At 36.5% G+C, this 26,688-nt stretch overlaps 1 protein-coding gene across 1 annotated transcript in view; it reads left to right on the top strand.

Moving 5' to 3' along the window:
• The window catches only part of LOC139119956 (adhesion G protein-coupled receptor A3-like), an 80,675-nt gene that overhangs the window by 31,417 nt on the left and 22,570 nt on the right, over positions 1-26,688 (top strand). The window contains exons 3-5 of the mRNA XM_070683925.1: positions 15,533-15,604; positions 19,950-20,021; positions 23,738-23,809. Coding sequence (XP_070540026.1) covers positions 15,533-15,604; positions 19,950-20,021; positions 23,738-23,809 — 216 coding nt within the window. The remainder of the gene's footprint in view (positions 1-15,532; positions 15,605-19,949; positions 20,022-23,737; positions 23,810-26,688) is intronic.

Genomic DNA, 26,688 nt, shown 5'->3' with positions numbered 1-26,688 from the left:
AGCAAACACTGCTTCCAATAACAGATCATACATGTACACGTAGACCCTTGAGAAGTCTATGAACAGATCAACATTCTATATTGTGGTCTGCTAATACAGTTGTTAACATGGATTAAGTTACCAGTGTTCAGTTAGTGAGATACTATGTACTGCAATGTTGTATTATCAACCATGCAGTGGTTTGACTGTACGTTTTAGGTTGAAGGTGCACAATTAATGTTTTGTTCTGCAAGGGATATGCACACACTGTCAGTTCAAGTATCAGGCAACGTACGTCAAAGACAACTCATACAGTAGTAGTGAGTGGCTTTTATGACTGACTTGGCAAGTACCATAGTCACATCATTACCCAACTTGTGGACTTCTTTGCATGTTTACAACAGCCATATCTTAATTTTCTAACAATATTGCACAAACATCCAAGAAATACCACCATAGTCCAGCATCCACCTATACTGCACTAAAGAAACACAAACTCTTGTATTTGTCATATCTTGATGCAACAACCATCTTTTATGGTATGCTTCTTCATATATTTAGAAAATTGACTCAAGAGTTATGATAATGGCCCAGAAGTAATTACAGTAGAACGGTTATTTTTAACAATGATATTTTCTTTACAATTCAGAATATGTATCACGATCTCAATATTGATATTTTTGATTTGCATTTGTTGAAGAATGTTATATTTCCCATGTTGAACATATTTTAACAATTTAATTTCTGATATTCCTAGTCTTCAACATTAGTGATGTTTAAGAAATAATGAGCTGTTCAAAAAGTAGTATTAAAATAACTTACATGAAGGAAAAATGAATTTTTTATACAAAAATAAGAAAAGATCATGAATGGAATATTCCAGAGACACAGCATTGCATGGACTGCATTTTCTCAAAGAATGTGGACATCTTGTGCGCAAGCAGACGGTTATTTATTGCTTTAATTTTCAGCTACCCTCTAGCTTGGACTCATAAAGAATCACCAAGTATAATCAGACACTTGGCATGCACAGTGGAGATTATGCACAATTGAGATTTTCACAGTCACAGCTCCTCCATTACTGAAGCTGGTTAACTGGGGATAGCTGACTGTTACCATAGCTCGTAAATAACCCTGCGCATTCAGACAGCAGTTCTAGCATTCAGTTTTATCAGAGGCTCCAGTCTCACCTCTGAAGCTGTAAATCCTCCATGAATTATTGACATTAGCTGATACAGCGATATTTTTTCTGTGCTTTCAAACTGTATGCGAGGAACAGTTTGTCCATAAATCAGAAGTATTGCTGCTCATACTATGTTTGGATCATTACCTTCAGACTGTTATTTTTTACTGGTGTGCGTTTGCATCATATTGTGTAATAAATTTTGCAAATCTCTTTATCAGTTGAGCTGTTCTCACAGTGGTTTTGCTTGATTGAAAGCTGGGAATATAACAGAAAAAAACACTGCCTATTCTGTTATTTTTAGACTAGATGGCTTACCATCTTAACGTTTATGGGTTTGAATCATGATTATATTGGGTTTTAGAATAAGGAGACAAGAGTGAGACACTAATTTTTACATTTTTATTTTTTACATTTATTTACTTATAATTTTTACTTTTTTTTTAAGGCTTGCCTGACAAATATTTTTAAATCGCATGTAGAATTTGCTTCAAGTGTATCCCTTTAATACTCAAATGGAAATGCTTGATTGAGCATAACCAAATTCATATAAAGGGGATTTTCACAAATATTTCATAGTGATCAATTTTTTTTTTTGCCCTCATTTCACCTGTCCAGAAAAAAAAAACCTGTGTTGTGTTGACTGGAAAACTCATCAGAGTGTTGTCTGGCAAGTCTGCTTTCCAAATCTGAACAATAAATCAATAAGTGATTACATCCATGTAGCTGTAAAGAGAATGTGACCTTATTCCCATTCCCACAAATTTGTAGAACCAATGCGGTGTTAATTTGAAATACTATATTTGGAGTATAGACAGCTATCTAGGGCTGTCTGAGGTTAACTCACTAGATGTGTAGTGACTTCATCCAGCCATGTTGAGTATGGCAAATATTATTAGAAAAAAAAATGTAAGCAAATGCAATATTCTGGTTGTACGTCACTCTGATTAAATGGACCAGAAATAGCAGTTTTTTGGCACCAGGTCATGTGACCATTTCCTCCTCGACATCATGGAGTACTTTGCAAATCTCTTCACCATGCTTTTTTGTATGCCTCATTTATTTAGCATATGGTCCATGCACACGCCTTCAGATATATTTATTGTGCCATAAAATTTTTTCAATTACTGGCTATTTTTCCATGATAACATAAATCTTTGGAAAAATCGAAAACTGTAAATTTTCCTGCTCTCCCTATGTCATTTATATCCAAGTTCCATATTGTGCCCTGCTCAGTACCAATACTCGCCGCTAGTTTCGTCAGTCAAAATATGACTTCTGTTTGTCAAGGTGTGTGAATCTTAGATTGTAAGCTCCTGGGAGATATTTATGCTGGTTGAAATTGTGTCACATATATTGCAAAGTCATATTCATATGTTTTAGTTTTACTCTGTGTTAAATGAGAATATCAGAGGTAATTGACCTTTTGGTGTTGTGAAACTGGAAAGAACATGGTGTGCCATTCTGTTGATTTATGGCAGTGCATGATTTTTTTAGCTATGATGCCATATGTATATAACAATAGGAGCTATTCATATTGTAGGTTTTGTATTATGGTCGTTTAATATTTGCTGTTTCTTCATGATGTATCTCCTGACTTTAACATGTATTGCTCCTTACCCCCCCTCCCCTCTCTCTCTCTCTCTCTCATATCCTCGCATGGTTTATTCTTATACTTTTTCAATTCTCTGTCAGTTATGAAACTACATTTTCATCTTTTTTTGCCCAGTATCTCATTTGACAACCAGAAGTTTCGTTTCCATGTGTGAGCATATGGCAAATAATTCAGTATCAATGTCAATTATCTGCCAGCTAATTTGTGGTTATCTTGAAAGTTGCCATTTTAAAATAAATAAATAAAGTCATTTTCCAAATTCCTTTGAAGTCTCTGTCATATCTTGGGCATTCTGTTTCACATGGGCAGTCTATTTCATATACATCAAGAGAACCATGCAGTAAGTTGTTTGACGAGAAATGGACAAATTACTCCTGCAAATACGAGTACCCTTGGAAATTAACCATCACATGTTTATCACTCATACAAAGTAAATTTGCTGTCATCGATAGCTACTAAAATGCACCATCAACAAAGCTGTGCAGTGTTTCATTGGCACGCAAACTTTCAAATCTCGGCATTATTACTATACTCTGTTCTGATAATTTGGAAATGTCGATACCCATAATAGGTCACGTGAAGACAAGTCTTGGACAGGCTTGTATGCTCAGCTTTCAGCAGAGTTGATAGGAGCTTGATTTATGTGTTCACAAGAAGCCTGGTTGTAAAGTCCATCTCTAATGCCCAAGTGTAGATTGTCGGAAAACTCAATTCATCAAAAGATCTTAAAAAGACTACATGTGAGCTGGTTGCCAGGCTATACGCTCCTGTAGAATTTCAAACTGACTGCTATCATTCTGGATAAAAATTTAACACTTGTATTTTTTTTTACTTTTTGATTGTTTTGAAAGTGATGTTTCTTGGGAAAGAGCCAGTGCAATTGGGTCAGGTCAGTGTTCAGGAGAGAGGCAACCTTCCCTTTCATGTAGACAGGTTTTTTGTTCCAATTCATGTAGAATAAATATGGCTTTTATTTCATTCCCACCAGATTCCCCCAACACATTGTGATGAAATCATCTTTCAAATTTTCATAGATTGCTGATTGCTTTATCATTGATGGTGAAAAGTCACGAAATACAGGCCTGTAGGAAATCATGAAGCTACAAGCAATAAATCAAACACATGCTGTTGTTTAGACTCCTTGTTTGAAATCCATGGAGACCATATCACCTAAAGACTATTGCCCTCCGTGTTGCTATGACAATGAGTTTGCTATGGCGATGTCTAGCGGGAGAAGAAAGGCATTTTATTGGTTTACAAATTGCAAAAAGTTGCCCAATTGAATAGATTACTTTCCAACAACAGAAAAAGTGAAGTACAGCGAGAGAGTGTTTTACCCGAAGTAAACTGGGATTAGTCTTGACTGTTTGTTGAAAGTCACTGACCTGGAAGCTGGCAGTAGCAAGCATAGTTTATTGCTGATGTTGACATGAAATCCCTTTTCTACATCTACAAAGGTAATGCTGAATGTCTTTGTGATGTGAATAACGACTGAAATACTGTGAAAACTAGGAATTTTTTTGATACCCGCGAAAATTTGAATAGTTGATAAAAATATGCTTTACTTTTACAATACATGAAATTCAAAATATTTTGTTGGAAATCTTAATAAAAAATCAGTAAAACTGTAGGGGACATACCGGTATCTCTCAAATTCACTGTTTAATACTGATGGGTTTATTGGAAGTTTGGCAAAAAACTGAGCAGAAATATCTCACTGACCAGTTATCCCTTTATGTAAATATGCTCTTTGGAGATGTTTATTGGAAAGTTCAACCTGATGATTTTGCAGTAATAGAGTGTGAGTGGTGCATGGGTGATGGTGAAAATGTTTACCAGAAAAAAAAATTTTCCAAGCACCCTTCCTCTTCCATTACAGCGTGTAATAGAATTACTCTGAGTTCACTGCACAATCCTTGACCCAATTTTCAGTGTGGTCCAGGAAAGAAAACTCACAGCTGTTGGCCATACCTACTGGTATTAGCCGCATTGCTTGTTGATGATATGCCCTTGCCTGACCATCAACCAAAGACTTTCATGTAGAACGTAATTTCACTGTCATATTTTCAATTATTTGTCAGATTTTCAAAATAAGTCAATTTTTGGAGGAAACATTTGGAGACACCAAATATGATTAATTCTGTAATTTGATCATTTGCAAAAGGCAAGGGTTAAGAGTTTGAAAGCTATCTTTTATCATGATTTCCATCAAAGAAAGGTTACCGGTATGTTTTTTTTTGTCAAATTTCCCAGGGTGCATCATCAAATATGGCAGCTTGCCAGTGCATCTTAATACGGTTTGCATTTTATACTGCTTTATAGGAGAACAAAGGCACATCTCTGTGTTCATCCCAGAGACACTGTTATACTTTCTTCAAGAAAATGTAAAAAGGAAAGCATAATAATTCCCGCAGAGACAGTAATGAAAGAGAAAATTCATCACATTTAATATTTACTTTTGAATGCAGATAAGGTTATGAATGTGAAGACTGGAGTATTGATAACAACTGTGTAAACGACCATTTAATTGGGAAGAATTGCAGAAATTGTAGTTGCGGTGCCAGACTTCTACGTATGTGTACAGATATTTGAAATATTCATCCTCAAAATCCTGAACACAAATGGACAACTATTTGCATGGGAATGTGCTGTACAACACTGTTTGCAGAATAGATCAGTCAAGATTGGTGAAGCTGGATTAGTCAGTAGAGTGTTTTAACCAGATGTTTAATTGTTTCAATATAGCAAAGCCCAGAAAAAATAAATATTTACAGTGAAGTAGCATGTGTCGTACTTGCAAGTAGACCAAGCACTAGCTGTGGAATCCAGTTGCATTCAAGCATTATAAACAACAAAAAAGGAACACTTCATTTGCACTGATTTAGACATCCTAGAAAGTTAGTCAGTATGCGTAATTGTCAAGAAGACATTCAGTGAATGCCCTAGCCGGTCTGGCAGCCTGGGAAAATGCACTTTTCCAGTGAACTAAGATTTATTCATTTCAGTTGGGTTGGAGGGATTTAGCTATTAGTCGTTCTATCGTGGGATGTGTTCATCATGATGATGGATGTGGCCACGGAATACCCAAGGATACAAATAAGGAATATCGGACGCTTACAGTAGATTAAAATTCCTTATCGGAGCACACATAATTTTTATGAGACAGCAGGCAATGCTTATTTTACCCAATACACAAATCTTGTCACCACATGACGATTAATTATCCTATTTCTGTGGCCTTCTCGTAAATTTGACATCAGCTTTGAGGTCTGATATATTTAGCAGCATGCAGTGCTTGTACCACACAAGCGCCCACTCTCACTTAAAATTAGTCATTTATACTCATAACATGCGAGAATATAATGGCACAAAATGCCTGCTGTTGGAAAAAAATAGGTTGTCTTTATCCCTGGTAAAAAATAACTTTATCCCCGACTTAGCATTGATCAAGTTTGGTGACATTCCTGGCAAGCTTAAAATTTGTGAAGGTAATTTTATTCACCAGAAGTGACTAAACTGGAGAAAATTGGCATCTTGCAGATAGACCGAATTTAAAATGGACATTTTATCTGTACCAATTGACTTGCATGACTCTGTCAGTAACATGGATTTGCTATTAAGCCCATGCCTGGTTAACGTCCTGCCCAGACTCCTTAATAAGCCTTTATCTAGTTAACTGCAAAAGTCAAGAGTCTAGTCACAAAATCAATGCCTAATGACCAATAAAGCGATGTCATGGGATGGTTGCCCTTGGGTTTTTTCAAGGCATGTGGGTTGATTTGAGTTTCAAGGAAGAGTTTATTGGGCGTAATTCTGAATTTCAGAGCAGTCAGGCAACTTGCTAGTTCATCTAAAGCATGGAGGTCATCAATCTGTGTCGCTGATCCTCTCATAACTCTCCCTCTTTTACATAATCCACGTGATTAACTCATGACCTTGCAACTTCTGTGCCCTGACGAGTAAAAGACTCTTCTTTCATAGTAATCCTGAACTGATATTCATATGTAAACATAATTTTATTCGATATAAAATAAATTAAAGTTAGCTTTCTGCCCTCCAAAGTGACGTTTGTCATGACCAGAGGATAGCTAATCTAGCTATATAGGTCATTTTATCAATTTTTCATGTTTATGTAACTTATGAACAGACAAATAGTGCCCATTTTTCTATCACTAATATTTTCATCCAATTATTTACTTACCCATCTCCCAAAGTCTACAGATATATTTACAAAAAATCATCATGAGTCCGCAGTTTGACAACAAATTACAGGCTCATACAGCTACATCAATACTTTCAACTGTATTTTATTAGAACATTCACTGTTCAAGTAGGATTAATTATGGGGTCATATCTTTTCCTATGTTTCAACCAAAACAGAATACTAAATCTTCCTTGAAATCATAGCTGGCAGATAGGCCGGAATTGAAGGATTCACTACATTCCCATATGACCCTAGGTCCTTCAGACACTCAAACTGACACAAGTGTTATACTTTAAATTTACATTCATGAGGAATATTAAACAGCTAGGCCACCCATATTCTGTTGACATAGATTCAAAGTTAACTCTGAGTCAGCACCAAGGAACGAAATATCCATTCATAAAACATTACTGATTACTTAACTTTGGACCACTTTAACCCTTACACCACCATGCTTTGTCCCAAATCCATTGTTTTCTATGGTAAAGTTTGACCTGTATACAGGGAACTGGGGGTGAAAGGGTTAAGACATGGCCATGTTGGACAACTTTCGTGTTATTATTGTCAATTTCTGTGATTATGTTGAAACAGAACAAAATTAATGGTTGTGTATAGAAGATACTTTACAAATATAAAATGCTAGTATTTGAAAATACAAGTTTGAAAAAACAAATGTTCATGTAGTGTAATACAGAGACAAAACTGACAAAGCTTACAGATTTATAGAGTGCGCCAGTCCTTTACATTTGGACCCAAAATTAGCTTTCCATATTATACCATAATTACGAATTTTGTTTGGGAAAGTGTGCATTAATGGAACTTTGCCAGCATGACTTAGCCACAAGCACATGTTGAATCTTTTGAAGTTGCCATAACGATTTGTCAAAATCTTACTTTACTCAGTTTTGGTATGTTTTATGCAGTCTAGTCGCTGTTACCTTTAATGAATGAAGAATCAGCACCAAGGAATAATTGATGATGCAAGATATTAAATATTTGGACTGAAAAATTAATCGATGATGTGCAGTGCAAAGGTTTTGTGTGAGAAGCTGAAACGTGACAGGCAGACATGTAGGTGGAAATACTGGGTATGGTGTTGTATGGAATATACATGTACACATGCACAGAATGTGAAAGAGTTGCTTTATGCCAGTAGCAATGGTTTCTTAAGTTGACTTACATGTACATATCTCAAATGACTTTAGACTCTGTCAGGGAAGAAAACAAGTGATGTGATAGTGATGTCAAAGTAGGTTTTCAAGAAGAATAATCATTTGTAGGTTTGACAAGTTTATGATATTAAATTGAACACTTAATTCTTGTGTGTGTCAATAAAAATTATTTCAATATGTATCTATCTATGTCAATGTAATACTAGTAATGATAAAATATTTATTCTAACATTACGTGTTTACAAACTATTTACATGTACTGAACATTCACATATCTCTATATGTGAATAGAGTTCTGGGATCTTTTAGAAAGATGATATCACCTCAAAATCCCTTCTTAATTGATTTAATCAACTATTTAAGGGGGTATTTAGGTCTATGTGCTTGCTTGCAATTATCACCACTAGGATTTAATTCTGCTCCTTGAGCATTTGACATTTGGTACCTAAGATAACATGCCATCTGTCAAAAAAAGTGATCACTTTATAAGATGAATGTCCAGCCCTATTTGAGCACCACAGTCTCTACATCAGTATCTTCCAAAATAAGGGGGTATTGTTATCAGCATTCATATTTGAATACCAGACTGTGATAACCCCAGCCAGAATTTTTGCTAGACTTTTTGACAGGCCTGTCAAATTATGATGAATCTAGCAGTGTGTGATCTTTGTTGGAGATGATAATGGCACAAGCTAGGAACCAACTTTGCTTTTATGCAGTTTATGTTTCCACAGACGCAGATTGATCGCAAAAATATTCCAGTTGATGTCATGGGCACAGTAGCGTTTCCTCCCCTGGGGAGACACTGTCAAAAGGTGATGTGCCTGCCAATTTGTGTATTACCTACCCTATAGCTCTGTACATTTAACCGGGTCGGCGTGAAATAAAAGTTGTTTGCATTTAGATGACGAGGTAAATGATAAACAAATTTATGCAGATATGATCAAGTTGATATATTTGTGTGAATTCATGTACATTGGAGCTAGCTGTCGGGGCAATGAAGTTCAAGAAAATCTAATTTGGAACCTGTCAATCGCTGAGTCAGTATAGATCTGAAAACTGTTGGCAAAGCAGTATTGCCCTCCTGCCTAGGTGAAAGCCTAGTTTCCCGTCGATATTTTCCTCTCACCATGTCCTGTCATTCAACACAGCTGCAAGGCTGATGTATTCAGAAAGCACTTCGTGCTGACAGAGAATTTTAGAATTTTGCCCTGTTGATCAGTCTTACCAGACTGCAGACTATACTGAAGAGAAAACATTTGAAAATGCTTGGGATTCAGGGAAGAGGAAAAAGATGAAGAAAAAAATGTAGCTTGTGATGGAGAAAGTAAAGTTTTTCCTACAAGCTTTCTAAGTGAAACGATGTATTAGGAGCTCACGCAGTTAGAAAGCCATAGAGTGTATAATTTAAGATGTGTAGGGAAAAGTCAGTGGCTGAAATTTATGAAAAACAGAAAAAAGTGTTTGTTTTCTGATGTGCTCATCCAAGCCATCTAAAAGTATAGACATACCTGTACATGTATGCAATCATGGCTCACTGTCATGGGTGCCCTACTCATACATGAAGTGTCTTCCTCTATGATGTACATGTATATGCTGATTCTAATGCTGCATGCGGTAACAATGACTGTAATTTGATTAATAGTTGCTCAAAGGCTGGACAATAACACTACAACTTTGAAAGGATTTAAAACAATAACTCCGTGAACAAGAACGATTTACAAGTTACTTGAAGAGTAAAAACTTTTATATACATTTTCTACAACATACACAAAATCAGTCTAGCATGTTAATCCCCAGTTGTTAGGCCTCGTGTATGGTACAAAGTTTACACATAGGTATTATAACCATGTGTGTTTTGTATTTGAAAGCCGTTCTTGTTTGCAACATTTTTGAATCGTTGAACAAGATCAATAATAGCTAAATCGCATTCCACTGTGAAAGATTCCTCAAAGATCTAAGCATCTTTATGTGAATTTAACACAATATATCATTGATTTGACAAAATCCTCACACAAGAACAGCAATCAGAGTTGTTGACATTGTGTATGACGGTGTTGCAAGGCAACCGCAGAGATGTGTCGGTTACCAAGTCCCAGGTATTCCACTGCGGGCCATCGGAGACACTGCCAACCAAGTATCAATGCCGGCATTGATTGATCGGCAGGAAGTTTTGCCAGACACGAAAACGAGAACGCTTAACAATCCATTTCCCACCGGATTTAATTTTTTTCGGGAGATTAAAATGGCATTTGCCTTTAATTTCAGGAAAATTGCCTTATTCTATTTGTCAAGGATTAGAGGTGTAAACACTGTGGGCAGAAACTGATGGATGAGACAGTCAATAATCCCTGATACTCAGGCTCCAAGTCCCATCAATCTATCTGAATCTCATTGCTCACAATGACCTGAATTCGTAGCTGCTTCCAGGATAAATAACAGAGTCATTAAGGCTTTTAGCATGACTTATCAGAAGTGTCAACAAAACGACTTTATTTTTTTGTAAGTGCTGAAAAAGACAGGTGAAGCTGTTCATGATACTTTGCAATGTGTTCAGAGATGATTTAGGCAATGTTGTTTTTCAGTGTTGTGTATTTCACATTTATAGTGACTGTAACATATATCTGCAATTAACATATTTGAAATTTGATATTCAGTGTTCATTACCAATGTCAAAAACCGGGGTCAGGTACATTTTTGCCCCTCACATTTGAGGTCATATTGAAATGTGTCAAATTGTAGGAAACACACAAATACCAATGCAGGTACAATATTTGAATGTTCCTAATGGCGTGGAACATCTGAGGGGTGATAATTTTACAAAACATTGCATAATTTGCATATCTTTTGTCATGGAAATGTATCTTTTTGTATAGTTATTAACATATGAATATATTGCTTGAAAATCAAAGGGATGGCCAGCCTTTCAAAATTCCCTTGTCAAGAACCCAGACATGGTATCTTCATGCGTATACATACCACAAAACTGATCTAATGTTACAATGGGAAATTCTCAAATTACTCATCTGTTGCCGCTTGAACAATGTCGTCATGGTAATTATGATATAGGTTTACTGTTTACTTCCTGAACAAATTGTTTGCATTTTGTAATGTTCATTACAGGAGGAGAAAAATTCACGCTAGTTTGAGTATTGAGGTTGTGAGGTAGAATCTGTGATTCTTTGTGTGCCAGTGAATTGATGTATTCTGTTCCATCCCTACTGTGTCGTTCAAGTAAGCTGTACACAGTTGCCATGCTTTCAGCAAAAAAAAGGAAAAAAAAACGGATAAAGAAAGATCATTGATCTCAAAATCTAAATTAGGATGTATACACAAGCAGGAGGCAGAGGTGTTGAATTGGACAAATTACCTCATTGTACTTAGCGGTAACAGTAAAATGGTGGGTAATGAAAGCCAACAATATGAGGAGAAAAAACTGCCACACCCACTGTTTGACAATGCATGCAGATGAATGCTAATCAAGGGAGCAGTTAAATTCTCAACATCTCACAGGTACAGCTATCAGTTGAAATAATGCGTGACAGATCTAGAAGTAGTAGGTATTACGACGAGAATTGCCTCGTAATTTAGATAATTTGGCCCTTGGGGGTATAGCAGGTGTTGTAGTTCATACGAGTCAGATAATAACATATTAGAATGCAGTCTCAATGTAGTTTCATATGTTGTAATTCAGATAACAAGCACTTTTATATTGCACAGAGCAGCCCGAGTCTTCAGCTTTGTGAGCAGAAAAGAAAAATACCAGTATTTGATCACCACATGTGCATATAATTTCATTTCTTGCATGAGAATGATCCAAGAAAGGATACTTGTAAGAAATGGGTTTATCGTTGTATAAATTATGTAAATATAAATAAGCTTTACCAAATAGAAAATGTTTTCAATAAATGTAAATTTCTTGAAGGCGTAGGTATCGGAGCAATCAACATGTATTTTCATGCAAACCAAGGTATACCCTATGTTCATTGAAGTGTACGGTAAACCTGATTAAATTTAAATTCCATTCACTGGACTCATCTAATAAGTAAAGAAGATAACGCTTTTAATGTCTTCTATAATAATAATATTAAAAATTTCTTGTTATGTAACAACATTTTAAGCCATTATTATTTATTGTTATTGTTAGTTTTGTACTAGTAGTATTTTCATGAATTTTATGTTTATCTTTAATTTTGGTATCATCTGAAGTTGTTACTTTCAGTTGCACAGGATAGCTCCATGGCTGTTAGCTGTGCCAGAATATTTGCCCTGTATGTCGTATCAAGTGTTTAGGCCGGTAGGAATTGATCTTGAAGTTGTCAGTCAGTCAGTCAGTGTGCGACAATGTCAATCATTGTTTTTTTTGCTGCTTCTGTGGAGTATTTTTCAGCATTCTTTTAATGTAATGAAATTGTTTAAAAATAGAAAAAAATTATTCTCTTTGCTCAGGGGAAGGCACTGGATGATGAATTTTTCAATGAGCTCAGTAAAGTGCAAACTACTGAATTTGATTCCGGTTTCTTATGTGCAGTATGTAACAGTATGAAAATTTGTAGGTTAAATTGACACGGCGTAAAATGTAAATGCACTTATTTTATCGTCACTTTTGATGGAATTTAGCGCAAATTGATGAATAATCAGCGCAACGCTGATGGTGAGTTTACATGAAAAGGTCAGAATACAGTTTTATTGAAGTGCTTCTCCTTTGAAAGCAGCTACGCCACAGATGGAATAACAGGTGATATTATGTAGGCAGGAGGGAAGAAAAATCAGGTCTGCGATGTGTATTCAGAGAGCATCAAAGAACTCAATTTAGGAGACAGACGGCCAGGTTAGCCTGAAAGAGCCAGCCAAATTCCATTTAACTTCATCTTTCTGCAAATGTCAGCTCCGCACATTGAGGTAGTTCATCACCAAAGTAGGAAGGAAATTAAAGTTGGAGAGAAAGAGGAAGTGGTTATGGTGAATTCTTAAGTCGGCCATGGCAAAACACCATTCAGAGCTCAGTGCAGGGAACAAATAAGTAGTATTTGACCAGGATCTCAGAAAAATTGACGGTTGAAAAGGTTTATCAGTGTAGAGACCTTGTTTTCTGTGATGCATTCAGAGCGGGTTGTAAGGTAAAGGAGGAATTTCCTTATGTCTTTGTATGGTGTAGAAATTTTCCTCAAACAGGGATTTTTGGTGTGGAGCAGTCAGATAGAGCTGGCTAGACTAATACAAGTATATTATGCAGCGATGTTTGTTACTGAGTGATAAAAATAGGAATGAAAATTTAACTGGTAATCAGAGTCATTTTGGGGATATGGCAGCTTTTCCTTTACGATGATGACATAAGATGAATTTGAAGGAGTCTTTTTTATAAAAAATTGTAGCATTATTTGCAATTTATGGTAAATATCTGGAAACTGTGGTCATTAAATTTTCTGTTGCTGTACATACATGAAATGAGTCACTACATTAGTTGTGTAATATATATACATGTACCACATAACTATGAAGTGCCATGAAAAGATTTCATCAGCGTGAGAAATTTCAGCAGCTGCATTGAAAAGATGGCATTTGATCATCACAAACTGATTAAATCTGCAGGTACCGTCGTATCCCTCTTTACACTGTTGGGGACGAAAGCTTCTATCTTGGCATTTTTCCCAAATTACAATTTCACCGACTGATATTAAAATCTGTTGAAGTCAGCGAGCGAGGGGAACCCGCACTAATCTTGCATCTAGGTCTGCGGTAATGAGTTGAATTTTGTCACCGGCAGCTGTTTATGTTGTCGTAAATTTTGACAGATGTCTCCATAACGCTGTAGCTTCACTATCAATAAAAGAAAACATCACTTCACATATATGTACCCGTACACTTACAAGCCGTCAAGCCGGAAGATGCCATAAATCTCGACCATCGTTTCGAGAGGACTTTTTTCATATCCACTCGGATGGTTTTGTAGGATTTATATCTGTACTGTCACACAGTTTTACATCATCATATAAATCTCCTTTTACATTTTTGCTGGAATAATCTAGTACTCCCTAGAAACCAACGCATAAAATTCTGAAATCGCAATCGAAAATATGTTACCCATCCTTAGCGCAGGAGATTTACGATGAGGCCCATAAATTACCGAAATGAAGACTCAATTAGTTTCCTGCACAGCCCAGCTTAATATTGAAGGATTTTAATATAGAGTTTCTGTGTTATGAACACAACTTGGCTTAATTCCTCCCACAAGATTAATGATAAAGCAGTCAATTTGTTATCTAGGTACACTTTTACAGTTTGCTTTTCCCCCCATAAATATTTATATTGAGCAATTATTTTCATTAAGCGCAGAAAGCAGTTGTTTCCAGCTTTGTCATTGGTTAGCCTTGTCTGAGCTGTGTTGCTGTCAGTCTGGTAAAATGTTAGATTAATAGTAGTCACGAGGCCTGACAGTCTTCTGGCATAGATTGCTTGCAGTGCGTAGATATTTGCTGTGGCATTGACAAGTGTGGTCACATATTTTTATGATGCAAATATTATGCCAAACGACACTCTTATTGAACTTTTAACCTGCCATATGATAACATTTACTATGGCCTTTGTGACTGAGTTTATTTTTTTGCTGTCATTTCAACTTCTATTTTAACGTTGTTAACAGTTATAGGCATCCATATTGCTATGTCCTTAACAGTTTACAGTCGTTAAATACTTACGTAGTGCCTCCTTCAAACCTCTGGTCATTACTAATGTTTCATTCAACCAGAATTCTATGATCTTACAACTGTGGTGTCAATGCTTTCCTGGCACTGATACTTTGCAAAACCGTCTGACTCAGGGATGCTCTCTGAACTATAGAAAAACATCAATTCATGTCATACACAAGTACTGCATCACACAAAGTTTCCACTTGTCGTCGAATTTCCACTTTTGCAAGTTCCTATAGATTTCCACAATATTAACAAAGGTTCTAGGTTTTTTTAGAAATTATTTATTTTTCAAAGATCCTTTTTTGCTTTTAATGTAGTGGGTGGAGTAATTCATATTGCTACATGTAATGTCAAATTCAGAAAATATTTAAAATGTTAAAAGGTCAAACTGTATACAGAAAATATTTGAAACTGAATAATGTATTTAAAAAGTGCAAACTTTATTTCTATGTGGCTTCAGATAGGACATTGCTTTGAAGTCAAGAAATAATCACCAGGGTCTATATTCATAATGGATCTGTTTCATCAACAATATAGTTGCTGTATTTTCACCCCAATTTCCTAATGTAGTGGCCCAACATTGCCAGGGATGACAGTATGGTCATCCAAAAAAGTTGGTCATACAAAGTTTACACTTTAACAAGACATTTGTCTGTATAACTAATTTGCTTTTCTGATTTGTTTCAGAAATCTTGGAAACAACCGCATTAGTATCATAGAACCTGGCGCTTTTGAAGGCCTGAGCTCTTTGCAAAGACTGTAAGTACACATGCATGTATACATAACAGAGCTTTGCAAGCCACATATTTGTAGACAGATATTACATTGTGTATATATTTAAACAGCTACCTGTGAGTAGATTCTGCCATACAGATTGAATTTCATATTTTGAGGGCTCTGCATTTGAAATCACAAGCCATCAGCCTACCGACGTATATATCTCTTCTTTTTATCACGGTCAACGTTACACCAGTCTACAAGCGGTCACAATGCTGGAAAACTTGTTATTGTGTTTTCTGTTTGGTCTGTTCTGTTTGTAAAGTACAGTTTTGTGTTTTACTAATAAAGTTGCATGGACACGCCTGGTGTTTATACAGTTTAACTTCCCAACACAGTCTGTATGTGAGTTGACTGCTGAATTTTAGTCCAGACTAGAATTCATTTGTCAACAATATGATATTGCATGTATTGCGCACTTAATACTCAGTGTTTGTAAAACTAACACTTTATGTTTCAAACAGCTTCACAGAGGAGGAGAACAAACGGTACGATTAAATTTACAAGAGCAAAATAATGACAATATGGCCAAACATTACAGTCACTGTTCCTTGAATGACAAGATTTTGGCAGAATATAAACTAACCTGTCAGTGTTTTGTGTTTTGTCAGTGAATATCACGATGTAAACATATGCATGAACCCTCATCAACATTTCATAATTCTTGAAGTACAATCATAAAAACAGAATCAACATGCGTCAGTCAAATAAACTAAACTGTTAATGAGCTTAAAATTAATTACTGTACCATTTGACATTGTCTACCCTGTATGAGAAAACAATATGGTGTTAGTCAGCAAGCAGGTGCACATATATGGAACTTTGATTTTACAATGAACCTTGTAAAACAGTGCACATTTTAAATTGTGTCCAGCCAAGCTTTCAGGGAAATAAATCTGTTCAAATTCACATCTGATCACATTAATTTGTTCTCAAGTTTTCATGTACATATAATTTTTAATCATCTTCCATTGTTGTGCTGCTTCATCCTCCATAAATTATGGAAATGCTGCAATGTGAAATGCTGTTGACTGTTTTATAATCACGTGCATATGCGGGTTTTTTTTTTCGATATCAAACAATTTCTTCCGTTTCATAATTTGAGGATGTAAAAATATTGGTGAGGTATAAAAAATTAGATGACATTTATTGTTACCCAGAATGAGAGTAATTTGTGTAGTCTACTAATAGCTTTCATTGGAAAATACACACCATGATACATGAATTTCTATAAATCCCTATTGAGTAATTCAAAATTTAAAAAGATTTGAAGATTTTTTCTGTCATGGTCGAACTGCAATACCTTTATTTGACAAGCGCCAGATGGGATCTGGTAACTCCCTTGGGCACTGGCTGATCCATTGTGGTCTGCTGAGAGTAAACAATGCATGGTTCAGGGGATTTATTCAATTCATTTTGAAACAGTGGGTTTGAGCAAAAAAGATGCAAACAAAAGATGCGATAGTGAAAGTATTGAAATAACAGGAAGAGAGTCTGCACAGGTGGCTGTCTGTGTGTCTCTGCATTGGCTGGGGCTTTTTTGTTCAGTAGTATACAGGTTGAAAGAAGAAGACAAAAAAATACTTGTTCCTTTATGTGCGCGTGTATTTGTAACGTCATGTGATTAGGGGTTGTGGGTTGATGAACTTTTTGATTGACAGGTGTACCTGTGGATCTGTGTGAGTGTGTGTCTGCCAATATCTGCCTGCAGAGTGGATTGGTGATTTTAGGAGAGAGAGAGAGAGAGAGAGAGAGAGAGAGAGAGAGAGAGAGAGAGAGAGAGTGAGAGGGGGGGGAAAGGGTCAGATAGAGATTGATGGATTAGTTGACTTTCCCCTGAGTGTATAACTGCAGATGTCGAAGTTGGAGAGACAGATAGTGTTAAAGGTGTGATTGATAACCGATGCAAGAATTGCTAAAGCTCAGACTGATCTACTGATAAATTGCATGGATGTAACAGTACACAATGTTTGAAAATTCCAAACAGCCTATCACATTGAACCGTCTCAGAGCATCTTCCAGCATCAATAAACTGATACACCGAACAGTTCATAAGGGGGAAAAAATGACTTGTCTTACACATTGAGGTATCCCATGCTTCAGGATTTAAACATGCAGAGAAAGTAAACACTCACATGGCCAGACAGACAGATACAAGATACACACATCCTGAAGCTTTTAATTCATATTCTTATCTGCTGGAAATATTCTCTATGAGGGGATTCAGAGGAGTGGTTTCAACCTCTCTGTTCATGTGTTAGTCCCATTCATATGCAATTAAGTTTACAAAGAGGTCTGTTGTTATGCAAATCAAGCATTACTAATGCTAATTTCTTGATGGTTCAGATGATGCTTCAAAGCAAGTCATCAGATAATAAAACAAAATTTTGCAGAAGATATCAAGACAAACTATGATTGTTTGTTGTATAGATTGCTCAAGTTAAAATGCGCAGTTTTGCAGTTCAATATTACACAGTTCGACCAACTTTTGGTAGCTCCATGGTATGACCTAGAATTCAGATGAGCTGTTCAGTGTACAGCAAATATTGAACATTTACGTTTGTGTTATTCTGTGGGCAAGTGGAATCTTCTGAGATGTCTAGCATGGACAGAACATGATGCTGTATTTGGACAGAGATATCCACTTTTTCCCATGGGCCCTGCACTTTGTAAACGATACACCTGTTCCACATTTTCAGCATCAAATAAAAACGTATGCTGCGATGGCAGCAAATACCGCAAGCCATAAGAAGTATATGTGATGCCACGCTCTGTTGTACCCTCACCTACATCCGTCTCGTCTCACTCTCTCCATTATCAAATTTCCCCTGGCATGTTTGGATGGGCATAGAGACATTGAAATATGGGCACTTCCTTACTTTCTCACACATTTCTTTTATTGTCCCAGTATGAAAATCTCATTTGTAAAAGAGAATGCCAGGTTTGATTCAAGATGGAGTCAATCTTACAACAATTATAAATGTGTGAGTGATTACTCAAATTGCAATTTCAAACTAGGAGAAATAAAACACACTGGTCCCTTCAGTCGTCAGATATTGAATTTTGTCACTGGGCCTTTATCAGATATCTGTCTTTCAATTGTACATTTGCATATACTGTGACCAGTGATGTCGTTACCTAATGCAGAATCTCTTACAAGGGAGATGTCACTTGATATGAAGCCAAGAAAATGGTGCTCTTTAGGAATGCAAGGGAGTATTTCAAGTTCAAGTAAATTTTTGTTCTCTCTGCAATCATAGGAAGCTAGTTCAAGGAGAATGCCTCAAATTTACAAACCGTATTCTTTTGTCTGATTTGAGTACAAAGAAAGCTGTATAGATCTCTAGAAAATGTACATGCCACTTTAGTGTTTACAAGCACTGGTACCAGTGCAATGCCGGCAAGTCATTTTATCAATGAATCTGACAAGATAGTCTCTATTTTGTAAAATGTATACGCATGTGTGTGAGTGAATCCATCAGGGTCCAGTGCCTGCTCATCAATATTTATCATACCGCTTTTACCTAAAAACTGATGGTCGTTCACTGTTAGAGGGTGAACACGGTGACACTGATGGCATAGCAATCGTAATCTGATGCCGGTTTGAATCAGATCAGTGGAACAAAAATCATTAAATATTCATCTGAAGTAATGTGAATCCAAATATTGTTTCACAGATAAGGAGGGAGAGTGAGATGAGACAGGTAACACGATCCAAAACTGAAGGAGCTACGTGTTCGATGTACATTATACCGAGCCTCTTCAATAAATACAGGGGGATTCAGATATGGTCTTTGACACATTTCACGGCAGATGCACTGATTTCTGCTTTGCAATAACTGGGAAAGTGTGACCAGTCATTTTTCTGAAAAATTGGAAGATGAAAATTACGTATGTTTGAATGTAAGAGATGTACTGCTTTCAAAATCTGAGGCATTTATGTCATGACTAAGTTGACGGAGAGAAGGAGATGCAGTGTGCAGTTAAAACAACAATATGTTGATAATTAGCCCAGTGTGGTTTGAGTGGCATCAACCAGTGGTGGAAAGAATATTTTTAGTGTTGTTAATGCAAATTCCAGAAGTTTTTGTGATTGTATATCATGTGTGCTGTCAAATTAAGATATACTTACATCATCTATCAACAAATGGTGCAGACGGAGAAATCTCCGTACATGCACTATTGACCCCGTCACTTGTTGCCATTTGGTTTATACCCATTGTCTTCAGTTACAAGGCTGGATCTCTGCACTTGGTGAAAGGGATGAAAGGTTTAATTATGAATTATGAACTCTAGAATTTACTTTTTATTTTTTTTCTTTCTCCAGAGATCTGTCAGGCAACCGACTGGGCAAAATCAACAGCAGCATGTTCATAGGACTTCAGAATTTAGAAAAACTGTAAGTATATGTTTTCCGATACTTAAAGTTTGCTAACATGTTATGAAATGAGAAATGTTATTTCTCAGCTCTTGTGTTATCAAGTTTGGAAATAAAGTATTAACGATATTAAAATACTAGTATGGGACACCCTAAATATTGCATTGAGGAGAAGGGGTAGAGAGGTCCTTGTTTAATCCATGTCATGGTCAGCAGACGTGCATGGAGATTATTTTGATGGCATTGTTTGCTGTACCAAAGCTAAAAAGCAATATATATTTTGGCCCTTGTTGGTTGATTCTAAATGCTGCACAAACATATGTGTAATACTTGATATTCCCTGTAGAATGAAGTGATCTTTCTGTTTGGGGCGTAGGTTTCATTGCTTTGGTGTGTCATCTCCGATGTCCTCTTCTCTACACGTGTTTTTCCCATCAATCACGCAACCCCCAGGGATGGAGTATTGATTTCCTCTTCTTGATGTGTTCTCCTGAAGTTGTCAGATGGTGATATAATGACACTATGCCCACTGTCAGAGAACTTCAATAACTTTGAAGTCTGACAGTTGTGTGACCCCTGCAACGGCTTTCCTGCAACTTCTAAAGATATTTTGAGCAGAGATGACAAAAATTAATTTGCTTCAACCAATGCTTAATTCATATTCTGCATTCACATCATCATACAAGTCTGTGAAAAGATGGTATTATCACATGTACAAATTTCTCAGTAGCTCATTTCACAAATGATTTCAAATCTCTCTTCTTGAAATGTTACAAATCTCACAATGTGGCTGTACCAGCAAAAGAGAAGGATGTAACTTGATCACCAGTTATTTTGTCAGGCTTCAAATTTATTCATTGGCAATGACATTGTCACACTACACTTTTTGTGGTCTACATTGACTGTTGCATTCTGGGAAGGAGTAATCTAGCGGGGGAAACTATATGCTGAACCATGGGACATTGGAGAACATGAAACCTGCTCCATACATCTGTTGCATAAGTTATGGTGACATATGATGTATTGAGGGCTCATTTAGAAAAGCATTTTCCCAGAATAAAAAAAATACTGTTTCAATTAAATCTGAACTCGCTTAGGTACTGGTGTACTTTCAGAGCACTTTACATGAAGTGATGGTTTTGGTTTCCCGACGTATTTGTCCCTGGTTTCAATACACTATTGCTCTTTTACAAGACAAATTGGCGTGAGATATGGGACTTAGCACGGTCTAGAGTGAAGTTATGCAGCAGGGAAAGCTGTTGGCGTACGATTGTTCACCGAGCATAATGAGAGAGGCATGTAAGGCCCAGGAGAGGCGTCATTGTGACATAGTGATTGATCACGTTGAAGGGGCTTTTTGACTCGGCCTGTGGCTACAGCCTCTCATTTCTGTTTGCCGTGCTGAATTGCAGCTTTCATGATTTTGCGCTCTTGAATAGTCACAACGAGTGGAAGACCACGACATCTGTCGGAAATGGCTTCACGTTCTTGAAAGATTCTGTATTTCCACATCAGATGGAGATAGTAGCTTTTAATCCCCAGAGAGATGCTGTTGAATGATTTCCTATGAAAGTTTCCTTTTTCACCTCTGTACCTTGGCCTAATACTATTTTGTTTGCAATGCTGTGGCAGAACCCTCGTCTTGAAAGAGAAAAATAACCCTCATACAATCGTGTTTGGAACAAGCAGGGATCTTTAACACATCTCATCCATTTTTTTGCATGGTGAGATTTAACACACATCAAGTGATCAAGGAGAGAGGCAGGCAATGTTGCTGGTGTGTGGTTTTTTTCCCAACCAATGAATTTTGGCAGATTGATACGACTGTGTGTGACTACTTTTCACAAGGCAGCTGAGCCTTTCCGTAAAGGTTTTTTCACTGAAGTTCACAGGGGAATTGCAGTGTGCTAGCTGGAAAAGGTCACTTTTTTTCTGTAATAAGTTTTAATTCAAAGCAGATTGATCGTCACACTGGTGGTATTCATTCTATTCAAGTCGGAGACAATCAGCCGGGCAAATCAGAGTAAAGTGTAATGATAAGTGACAGTTTTAAGACGTGACATGGCTCAGTACGTGTCCTTAAGATGAGGTTACTGAACTCCTTACCCTAACCAGGCCTGACGATTCCAATGTCTTGCAAGGCAGATCGCTGAAAGGACAGAGTTAAGATGAGCACAATGAAGATGTCTAACAGTGTTAAAAGTTGCCAGAATTTTTTACGGCATCACTAGTTTCTGTTTCATTTCAAAAAATAATTTTTATCAGTTTTTTATTGTGCACTGTGATAATTGCTTCACACAACATGATTTTTGGCAAAAGTTTGGAAACTATAGGTGTTCACTTTCAGTGATGATGCCTTGTTGATATAAGTACCTTGGTAAATTGGAATTTTACATTTTACATGAGGAATGATTTTAATAGAGATTAATTGGAAAAGTTCCATAACTTATTCTCATGAATAAAAGGATTTTTAAAGATTCTTTGTTCAGATTTGTCTCCCATATTAAACACTAACTTATCAGAAGGTAAGGTTTTGAAACATGTAAATGCGATGGACAACCCACTGTGGTAATTAGGCCTGTGGTTTTGCAGATAGTTCCAGTTCAGAAGATTGCTCAGAGGAGAGACATCAGTACGAGGTGATTCAGTGTATGGGCTGAAGGATGTCCTTGAGTCAATCTAACTTTTTAAGTTGTGGCTAGTGTGTTGCAAAAGCAGAATTTACTGATGTGTGAAGAAGATGAATACTGGCTATGACAGAATGATGGAAACACATGAATCTTCATCTGTGTCTGATAAATGTATCTGTAAGAGGGTAGGGAGTGGACAAAGATATCTCTTATGGATGTACAACTTGGCAACTATGAAAGCAAAGTTTTCCCAAAGATTTAATTTTCAGAAATCAGATGTAGCTATGATATTAAACAGAGAAATATTGTTTTATTCATAGATAATGCCATCCAGTACAGTACTAATATCATGTACTCTTTTTGATAAATTTAGATATAATCTACATTAAAAAGGTATTAAAATGTAATTTGAAATATTGTTATTAAAAGCAAATATACTGCCTTCTGAACGGGCAGGTCAATTCAGCTACCACTCTTTCTAGCTGTGTTTCCTTGCATGGTCTGCAGAGCACCACTTCACTGTGAATGTATATGTCTTCAAAATGCTGATATAACAGTCGCAAATGTCATTTTCAATGTTGTCAACTGTATATCGTGTTTGAAATGTTCTTGACCTTGACTACTCAGTCCATATGGTGTGTGATTTTCATTGGGTTAATGGGGCTTGATATCTTGGTTATCCCTGCTTTATACCAAGTCAACATAGACTTCACTGAAATGGGATTTGTGTTTGGCTTATACAAATTGTATGATTTGTAGTTCAGCTGTCAAGCATGTACTGGGAATGTGCCATTGACCCTTGACCTGTATATATTCTTCTATGAATGACACGGGTCAGTCATTCTTGATGAATCATGGACATTATGGTGTACAAGTTATGTCAACATATAGAGTGTGTCATAATTCTTAGAAATTAATTTTAGTATTTGTTTGTTCACATAAACTCAAAACTCAGGAGATTTTAGCATGAATAGTCATTCTGTATACATAGTGATTAAAAAATTTAGGAGATTATAAGTGTGTGCACTGTCTTGAAATAAAATTCTAAATGGGAAATTGATAGAGAAAATGTAACAGCTATTAAGTGTTGTTCATTGTATTTTTCAGGAATCTGTCAAACAACCAGATAGCATCCATTACTGAGGGCACCTTTGATCAGATGATTTCACTGCAGTCCGTGTAAGTACTGTAAACTTCTCTGTGTATGTAAAGTGCAAAATTCCCATTTTGATTGCCAGAGTAGAATTCCAGTTGTGCTAATGTTTGTTGGGATAGAACAGTTTGATGCCTGGAATTTGACCTGCAGATATTAGTCCTGTCAGAGTTCCCAGGGAGCGTATATTTTGTAATCTTGGACTCCTGGTTCCTCAGTGTGGCCCGAGGATTAATAAAGCCATTTTACATTGAGGTCAAGATCAGCCCTGATGTAAATATTTGGACTTCGTGGATATTTACCCTGTGTCAGTGTATGCCCTATACCTGTGTTGTAGACGCTTCAAAAAATTAAAGTTCTAGGAGCAGCAACTTTTGATACTGTCCAGTGTTTTTGTGAAATACAGTTTCACATTCTCCTCCCAAAATCATGCACAGCTGTGTTTCAACTTGTCAATACAATATGTCGTCTTCAATGTTATTATGGGCGACTGAATTTTATACCCTGGATTAGAATAACTTTGTTAACCATTAATATTTTATATTGTCCACAATGCACAGTGTATGCATAGTTACATGTAAAAGCTTGTATTGTAACATGCTTCATGGAGCAAAATAAGAAGATATATTTGCTGTTGAACAAAAATGAATGAAAATTATTATCAAAAGTTACAGCTATTGTCTCATTAGCTTTCAGATTTTGTAACTTAATAAATAAGTCAGGTCATTGAAATACAACCATCAATTTTTCTCTGACCAAATTTCACTTCTGTACCATTTCAAGTCTGTCGTACTTTCATTGACAAGTTTAATCTCAGATATTGAATAAGAGATTATGCTGAGTGAGGTTTTGCGTTACACACACTGATAAATCATCATCAAAAAATGCACATATTAGAAGCTGCATTTTCTTTAGGCAACAATCAAAATTTCATTTCTGTGCAAGCAAAAAACCAGGCAGGTTACATCACCCTAGTTTGAAATCAGCCGGATGTTCTACTGGGGTATGTGTATGTGTATCACAAGAGGGTACTAGTAAGCTCTATTCAGAAATCCCATGGAGACCTCAGAATCTCCCTCCCTCAGCTCACTTTAAACAAACAAACAGGCAAGCCATGGCCTCACAGCCACCAAAGTGTCGATGTCCATCACGCATCCTTGACCCAATGCTGTGAGTTTAACCCCATTGTATCAAATATTGAAGTTTATAACGTATTTGTTGTAGAACTTTTTGGACAGTTATAAAAGGAAGGAAGCATATTCATTCATGCTCTGCAACACTCTGTTTTGACACAAATTATTCCAAATGTCGAGGTTTCATCTTTGTACAGCAAAATCCGGTGCCTTAATCTAGATATCCTCAAAATAGGTTCGTGTCCCCACTGCTCCGCCCCATCTTGCTGAAAGAGACTCCCAAGAAGATTAATCTTTTCATCTGTTCAAAGAGTTTGCTCATTATTGTGTTGATGTTGTGACAGTAAACAGGGACACCACCTGGTAATAAAATTCCAATGCTGACATTTCAAGTTTAATGACCTTTCTGCAACTTAGTCGTCAATTGTCAGGTCTTCTCATAAAATCCAACTTGAAAGTGAACTTCATCTCAATTTGAATTGCCATGGTTGATGTCTTTCATGGAAGCCTTAGGAAGTATTATCCTGTTTTCACAACAGTAAACTAAGAAAAAGGCTGTACTGTTAAATTTGGAACTCTTTACTTTGTGATCACTCATGATCATAAATTTCTTTGAGATGATCCTTGATGAGGAGTTTTACTCCCCCAAAGGAAGTTCAAATTTTGTTCTGTTCTGATGTGTGATGTGTGATGTCTATTGGCTGCGTCATTTCAAAATTAACCTTAATGCAGAGATACAAACAATCCTCAACACAAATCTGAACTCTTTATGATAATGTTTCTGGTAACTGGTACGGTAGAGGTCATTTTTCAGACGTGTATGAAAAGATTATACATCACCTCTCATATTAAGTAACATCAGCCTCAGGCTGTTTGTGGAATTCAAACCATTTTCCATTCCATAGGCAATCGGGAATCCTTTCCTTAATGCATCGATCAAAAGATAAAGTAATGCAGTCATTAACATTTTTGTAAAAAATATGAAAAAAATTGATAGATGCATCATGAGCAAAGTCATGTAACTCTGGTGATTTCAGTCTCTCAATCAATATTTTAAACTTTCCTTCAAGTAATGATTAATAAAATGTATACCAGGTATAATAGTAGACTGGTAATTGGAGGATATTAAATTTGACAGCACTTGACTCGCTGTCACAGGATGGTGATATGGAAACACAGGCGACAACTCACGGTGTTGTACCATTGTGCAAGGAACTTTCCTTTCATGGCTTCTATCTAACCCTGGAATAACAAGTTCCTCAGCCTGTAATTTGGCTTCCATGTGTATCATGTAGATGATGGATAGATATGTAGATATCTATATCAATAAACACCACCAACAAACTTGTTCTGTGTAGATTCCAGTGTTATATGGCCAACATTGTGTAGGATATTCTTAATTTATACTTCAATATAAAGTGAAACGTTATTCCACAGTAAATGGTACCCCTTTGTAGAATAAGCTCTCCATAAATAACATATCCATAGGATACTGTGCTGTATTGGGCAAATCTGTACAAAGACCGTGATTTACATAGAGCATGTATTTGATATGGAGAGTTACCTGTCAGCCAACATAGGGAGGCTTTACCTGTTGACCCCCTAGTTCCATGTTAACAGGTCCACACTCACAGCTGATAACAATGGGTTTGAGCCAAACCATGGTGGTGAAAGAGTTACAGCAAACCGCTGTCAGTGTAATAAATGATTTTAACCACTTAGGCAGGTCAGGTTTATCAAAGTGTCAGTACAACAATCCTAAGTTTGCAGTA

This window comes from Ptychodera flava, chromosome 20 (genome assembly GCF_041260155.1).
Source record: "Ptychodera flava strain L36383 chromosome 20, AS_Pfla_20210202, whole genome shotgun sequence".
Taxonomy (NCBI): Eukaryota; Metazoa; Hemichordata; class Enteropneusta; family Ptychoderidae; genus Ptychodera; species Ptychodera flava.
Note: the sequence above shows the minus strand (reverse complement) of the source record. Positions and strands in the feature narration are given on the sequence as shown.